The sequence below is a fragment of the Engystomops pustulosus genome, chromosome 4 (assembly GCF_040894005.1).
Source record: "Engystomops pustulosus chromosome 4, aEngPut4.maternal, whole genome shotgun sequence".
NCBI lineage: Eukaryota > Metazoa > Chordata > Amphibia > Anura > Leptodactylidae > Engystomops > Engystomops pustulosus.
In genome coordinates this window covers 62,403,090-62,410,010 of record NC_092414.1, presented here as the reverse complement: position 1 = coordinate 62,410,010, position 6,921 = coordinate 62,403,090, and the positions used below count along the sequence as shown (strand labels likewise).

The 6,921-nt window shown below is 42.8% G+C and overlaps 1 protein-coding gene across 2 annotated transcripts in view; it reads right to left on the bottom strand.

Moving 5' to 3' along the window:
- Positions 1 to 1,018: 1,018 nt before the first annotated feature.
- Positions 1,019 to 6,921, bottom strand: part of LOC140126525 (ranaspumin-like) — a 94,289-nt gene continuing 88,386 nt past the window's right edge. For both annotated transcript variants that reach the window (XM_072146064.1, XM_072146065.1), the window contains 2 exons: positions 2,641 to 2,697; positions 1,019 to 1,478 (listed from right to left, as the gene is read on the bottom strand). In XM_072146064.1, coding sequence (XP_072002165.1) covers positions 2,681 to 2,697 — 17 coding nt within the window. In that variant the 3' untranslated portion in view covers positions 1,019 to 1,478; positions 2,641 to 2,680. The remainder of the gene's footprint in view (positions 1,479 to 2,640; positions 2,698 to 6,921) is intronic.

Below are 6,921 nucleotides of genomic sequence, written 5' to 3'. Positions count from 1 at the left end.
AATCAGTCGGATCGTCTGACGGCCCGGCTTACCCCCTCCCCCATTTCTGTCGCATGAAAGCCGGTGCAAAATTTGCTGGCTTGCGACACAATCCCCTGCTAAGTACCTGCCCCAGCGGCGCACATCCCAAACAATGTCGGGAAGTCAGACGAAAATAAGCCCCAATATGTTTATGATCTTACTTGTTTCTTTTTATTTGTGTTGGGGTGATATAAATGTTTACATTTTTAAAAACTTTTTTACATATTTTATTTTTAGCCCCAGGGCAGTGGTGACAAACCTGACAAGACTCAGGGCATCCTCCCCAAGTTCCAGGCATCCCAGGACATGTTCATTGCAATTTTAAAGCAACACACCCATAGCTCCCTGGGCCTGCAAGAAGAGTGAGAACATGGAACATGTAGACAGGGTTAGCTGATCATTTGAGCTCCTGAAGGTCCTTGGATTGTAGTTGCTTGGAGGCCTGGAAATAACTTCTAACCATAAATTGGATTCCCCCTCCAAATAGCTGCTTGAATTGCTATGTTGGCACTTGAGTTTTGAGTTCCAGTTTGAACACTCGGGAATGAATTTATCATACGCTGGAGCTCGTATAATAAAGGCCACACCCTCCATTTTGCAGCAGATACATGGCCTCTATGCCAGGTTTTAAGTAAAAAATATTTGTTCGCAGATTTTAAAAATTACACAGGCACAGGGCAGGAAACCCCATGCCAGACCACTCCGTCGGTGGCCGCTTCACACCATGCCCGCATGGCATGAAGGTGGTGTAGCCACAAAAATAATCGCCAGAAATGTTGATTATTTCAGTTCTTTTACACCAGTTCTTCTACACCGGAATTACATGGCTGTTTTCTTTTTATCTCTATGTAAACCTAAAATCTAAGTTCTAAATCTAGACCAGCGTGGTGATGTTTCCAGTGGATCATAGTTTTTTTTTCTTATCAGTACGGCCCCTTCAGTTTATTACATTATCATAATATTTATTATATCTGTTAAATGCAAAGAGAAGAAAATATGACAGTTGCCATGCTGCGCTTTTATTGGTCTACTGAAAGTACAGAAATTCATGAAGATAATAACAGGAGTAGTTTTCATGGAGACACACATTGTAGCAGATAGATCTATGGATTTTTCTAGTTACATTAGCCAACTAATAGGAGGTGAAAGGTAAGACTGGACAGATTAGTATAACTTTGCAGTGTCTTCTAGATACTTTTGATAAAACTGTCCCAATACATTGTTACAAGCCAGCGATGTGATTGTATAATCCTCAGGAAAATTTATAGACATCACAACATTGTGTTACATGCCACAAACTGGATCCTACAAAGTAATATTTTCAGACACTTGTATTAAAGTTGCAGAGAAGACATTTTGGCTATGAGGATATCCATGTGCGTCTGAAGAAGCAGTTTGTGACAATATCATTTTTTAAATTGGGGAGACGACCTTCATGTAGTAGATTAACACGGCAACTAAGTGTAAAAGAAAGAATTACAAATATTTAAGATAATTTAGAATAAATATGAATAAATATATGCAATGCTAGCTCAGGGCTGTTTTAATGCATTGATTGATCCAGGTTATAGGTTACAGGGTGGGCAGCCCGAGGGAAAATCTAATGTACAGGATAATTACCGTGTATACTCGAGTATAAGCTGACACAAGTATAAGCCGAGACCCCTAATTTTACCACCAAAAACTGGGAAAACGTATTGACTCGAGTATAAGCCAAGGGTGAGAGATGCAATGGTCACAGCCCCCCCCCCCAGTATATAGCCAGCAAGTCCCAAGTAGTATATAGCGAGCCAGCTCCCATTAGTATATAGCCAGCCAGCCCCATGTAGTATACAGCCAGCCAGCCCCCTGTAGCATACAGCCATCCTGCCCCCTGTAGCATACAGCCAGCCTGCCCCCAGTAATATACAGCCAGCCTACCCCCAGTAATATACTGCCAGCCCAGCCTGCCCCCAGTAGTATACTGCCAGCCTGCCCCCTGTAGTATACAGCCAGCCCAGCCTGCCCCCTCTAGTATACAGCCAGCCCAGCCTTCCCCCAGTAGTATACAGCCATCCCCCTGTAGTATACAGCCAGTCCACCCAGCCCCCTGCAGTATACAGCCAGCCCACCCAATAAACTTATATATTCACCCTCCGGTGGCCTAGATGCTCAGCGTGGCTCCTCTTCTGTCTTCCCAACAGCTTCTCTTTATTCTTTGGTCTTCCGTACGGCCGGCAGGGGCGCGGCCATGTTACCTTCCTGGCCGGCGCATACTATGACATCATCAGCGGTCACATCATAGTGTGCGCCGGACACTAAGATAACATGGCCGCGTCCCTGCCGGCTGTACAGAACACCGAAGAAAGAAGAGGAGCCGTGAGGAAGACAGAAGAGGAGCCGCGCCGACATCGGGAAGGCCCGCTGAGCATTAGGGCCGCCGGAGGCTGAGTATATACGTTTATTTTTTCATTGATTTGTGTATAATCCAAGGTGAGGTTTTTCAGCACATTTTTTTGTGCTGAAAAACTCGGCTTATACACGAGTATGTATGTTAATACTTGTACTGTGCTGTGCCCATATATATAGGTTAAAGGGAACCTGTCATCATGATTTATACTCGACTTCGCCGCCACTAACCTGTTATCAAGGACATTGGCAGATTCACAATGATGTCCTTCTAGACGGCAGGAGTCTCTGTATTAGGCAAAGAACAAGAAAAACCTATAAATGTTGCATAAAAATTACCTGAAATGCTGTATTCACATATATCAATTGTCATAAGTTTTTTTAGCCCCAAATCGGTATCTCTTCATCAGTTTTTATATTGCTTGTGCTGATTTTAGGTAAAAAAAAACCATGCCACTGATATATGTAAATGCCCCGTAACCCCTTAAGGACGCAGGGTATTTCCGCTCATATCTTGCTCTCCATCTTCAAAATCCATAACTTTTTCATTTTTCCGTGTACAGAGCTGTGTGAGGGCTTATTTTGTGCGTAACAAATTTTACTTTCCTGTGATGTTATTTATTATTCCCTGCCATCTAGTGGGAAGCCGGAAAAAAATTCCAGATGTGGAAAAATTGAAAAAAACCCTCATGTGCGTCACGTTCTTGTGGGCTCAGTTTTTACAACTTTGACTCTTCACTTCAAATAACACCTGTACTTTATTCTTTGGTTCGGTACGATCGCGGTAATACCAAATTTATACAGGTTTTATGGCGTTTTAATACATTTTCAAAAAATTAACTAATGTGTACTAAAAAGAAAAAAAGATTTTGCCATCTTCTGAAGCTAATAACTTTTTCATACTTTGGCGCACGGAGCTGTATGATGTGTCATTTTTTGCGAAATGAGCCGATGTTTTCACTGCTAACATTTTGAGGACTGTGCGACATTTTGATAAATTTTTTTTACATTTTTTATGTCATGTAAAAAGGTGTAAAAGTCGCATTTCAGCCATTTCCTGTCTCGGAGGTCACCGCCGGCCGTAACCGTTTTTATATTTTGATAGATCGGGCATTTTGGGACGCGGCACTACCTAATGTGTCTGTAATTTTTACAGTTTATTATGTTTTATATCCGTTCTAGGGAAAGGGGGGTTATTTGAACTTTTAATATTTAATTAATTTTTTTTTTCTTTTTTTTTTCACTATTTCTTAGACCCTCTAAGGTACATTAACCCTAGATGGTCAAATCGCTCCTACCATATACTGCAATACAACTATATCGCAGTTTATGGCATTTCTGCAAAGTATACATTACAATGAGCCACAGGCAGAAACCATGTAGCCTCGGGTCAAACGAAGACCCGAGGGTACCATGGCAACCGATCGCCGCTCCCCCCATGCCGTTCAGGGGAACGGCGATCGGAGGTAAGATGGCGGCGCCCAGTGCATAGAAAAGGTTAACACCCGCGATCGGGTGACAGCGAAGGGTCTTTGCTGCGATATGCAGCAAAGCCCATCTCTGTATGAAGAAGGCTAAGCCCGTGAGCCTTCTTCATACACCCTTCATAGCTCCATGACGGATATATCCGCCACGGACCGTGAAGGGGTTAAGGAGTCAAAGTGTTGGAGAAAAGTAATACATGTTTTACCCCCCCGGACTTACTTAATAACCAAGTACATTCAGCATCTGCCACCCTGACTTGTGATTGATTATAATTAACTGGTATATGACTGTGGTTTTCACAGTTCATAAACTTTGACTGTTAGGCCCTTTTCACACTTGCGTTTTTCACGTGCGTTCTCTGCACGTGCTTTTGACGTGCAGAACTTGCATTGCACTCTAACCCATTGTAATCAATGGGCTTTTTCAGACTTGCATTTTTTATCTCGGCATGCTCTACTTTTGCAAGTCACGCGCGTGAAAAAAGGAACCATACAAGTCTATGGAGACGCATCAAAAACGCATTGCACTCTGAGACACATGACGTGTGGATATGGGATGGACCCCCACTTTATTTTAAAACAGTGTATGGAACACGGTGTATGGAAAAAATACACAACCACATAACGTAATGGGTGAAATGGCCACAGCTTTATTTGAATCACAGGAATAAAACAATCAGAGGAGGAGTCAGGTGACATGCTAGGGGTGGGATTCCCCAATACCCCAATCTAAAGTTGCCTGACATACAGCCCCCGGCCAGACATCAACAAAGGGGGGCGGCACGCTCTGGCTTGCCATTCTAGCAGAGCCAGTACACTTTAAGGGCACCAATGACCCTGGTGAAGATTATCCATTGTGTGCTTCAACACCGTGCCCGCCCCTGGCTGCTTTTACCATTACCAGAGCCTTGAGGCTGGCCACTTCCAAAGCTCAGGCTGTTGACCACCATGAGCTTTTACATCCTCTATAAGTTAAATTAGTCCACCAATAACTTGCCTGCACCTTCCACCTGACTCCTCCACCGCAAAATCAAAGCTGCGACAGATAACAAAATGCCATACTTTGACTCCCATTCTATTTTTTTTTTTTTTTTTTTTAATACATATTCTTTTATTTATTTGTTTTTAATTTTATATCTACATTTTTATTTAGATATTTCTTTCTTCTTCCATTTTAAAGCCAGGAGCATAACATTGAGAATTTTTAATCTCCAGGCAGAAACTTTAAATATGTGCAACCTCCGACTCACAAAGAGTCATCCCACAGCGCTCAGGAGAGGAAAAACCCCCTTTGGAGGAAACCTCTAGGGAACCATGGCTGAAGGATCACCCTTCCCCTGGGCTTAGGAGGATAACGCCAACTTCATCTCATCAACAGTCAATTAAGAAATTTACATGGTACAAGATAAACAGTGTCAAAGTTCAAAAAACAAACGGACAATCATTTTCATAGAATTATACATGTAATTGGTAAATAACCAGTTGTAAATTAATGATAGTAAAGGGCGGGTGGGAGGGACATGTTTCTTTCTGTGCTTCTAGAGAGAGAAAGAGAAAGAGAGATACAGGACAGGGAGTGACATCTACCCCTAAGCCCCTCCCCTCTTACATCACTACACTATCCCACCCACTCTGTACTTTTAACAAGGACCATCATCTTACATCAATACTATCATCTAAATTCAGTCGTTATAGGTCCCCCCCTTACCACCGTCATGTTCCTGCTTCGCCTATGGCTCCGCTGTTGTCATGACGTGTGGATATGGGATGGACCCCCACTTTATTTTAAAACAGTGTATGGAACACGGTGTATGGAAAAAATACACAACCACATAAAGTAATGGGTGAAATGGCCACAGCTTTATTTGAATCACAGGAATAAAACAATCAGAGGAGGAGTCAGGTGACATGCTAGGGGTGGGATTCCCCAATACCCCAATCTAAAGTTGCCTGACATACAGCCCCCGGCCAGACATCAACAAAGGGGGGCGGCACACTCTGGCTTGCCATTCTAGCAGAGCCAGTACACTTTAAGGGCACCAATGACCCTGGTGAAGATTATCCATTGTGTGCTTCAACACCGTGCCCGCCCCTGGCTGCTTTTACCATTACCAGAGCCTTGAGGCTGGCCACTTCCAAAGCTCAGGCTGTTGACCACCATGAGCTTTTACATCCTCTATAAGTTAAATTAGTCCACCAATAACTTGCCTGCACCTTCCACCTGACTCCTCCACCGCCACAAAGAGGCCATTTGACACCTTAAATGGACTCGACCGCCACCAAACAACAAAAATCCCATCAATGGGAATGCAATGGGTTAACGAATAAAGTGTTGAGAAAATTACAAATACAATCCACATGCACAAAGTGGTAAAAACATTGCTAAACTCTAAACTTCTACAGATATACCAAACCGTGTCCAACAATATAGTGAAGCAGGATACCGTACAACCATGATGTGGAATAACTGCCCTCGGAACTAGATATATTCTGAAAAGACTAAGTACTAGACACCAAAAGCGTAGATTTATCTCCCCACCGAGTGGGAATATTGCTTACTGTATCTCCAGTATCTAGAGAACCACTAGTCATACTTCAATATATGTATCATGCATCAATACTATTGACAGAACAGACATGAAGAGGATAGGTAAAGAAGAAGAACGTTTACTTCTGTGCTCAGCTAATGCATAGGTAAGGGGGGGGGGGCAACCCCACTATGTGTCATAGCGTATGCACTGCCACGGCATAGCCCCTGACAAAATGTTCAAAATGCTGTGCGGTGTCTTCGCTCTTTTTTTTTTTTTTTTTTTTTTTTTTTTATATATATATAGTATTAGAATAACATAGTGAGCTTAGCCGAGATATACTCATCTCAAGCCTTATAGCAAACCAATGTAAAATTTATTTTGTAGTTGGCCTAGCACCAGCTCCATCTTGCTCCAATACAGAATACAGCGCAATAGCGGGCAAGTACTTGACAACAGAACAGCAAAGGCTTGTCCATTTTGACAACTAACTTCGCCCG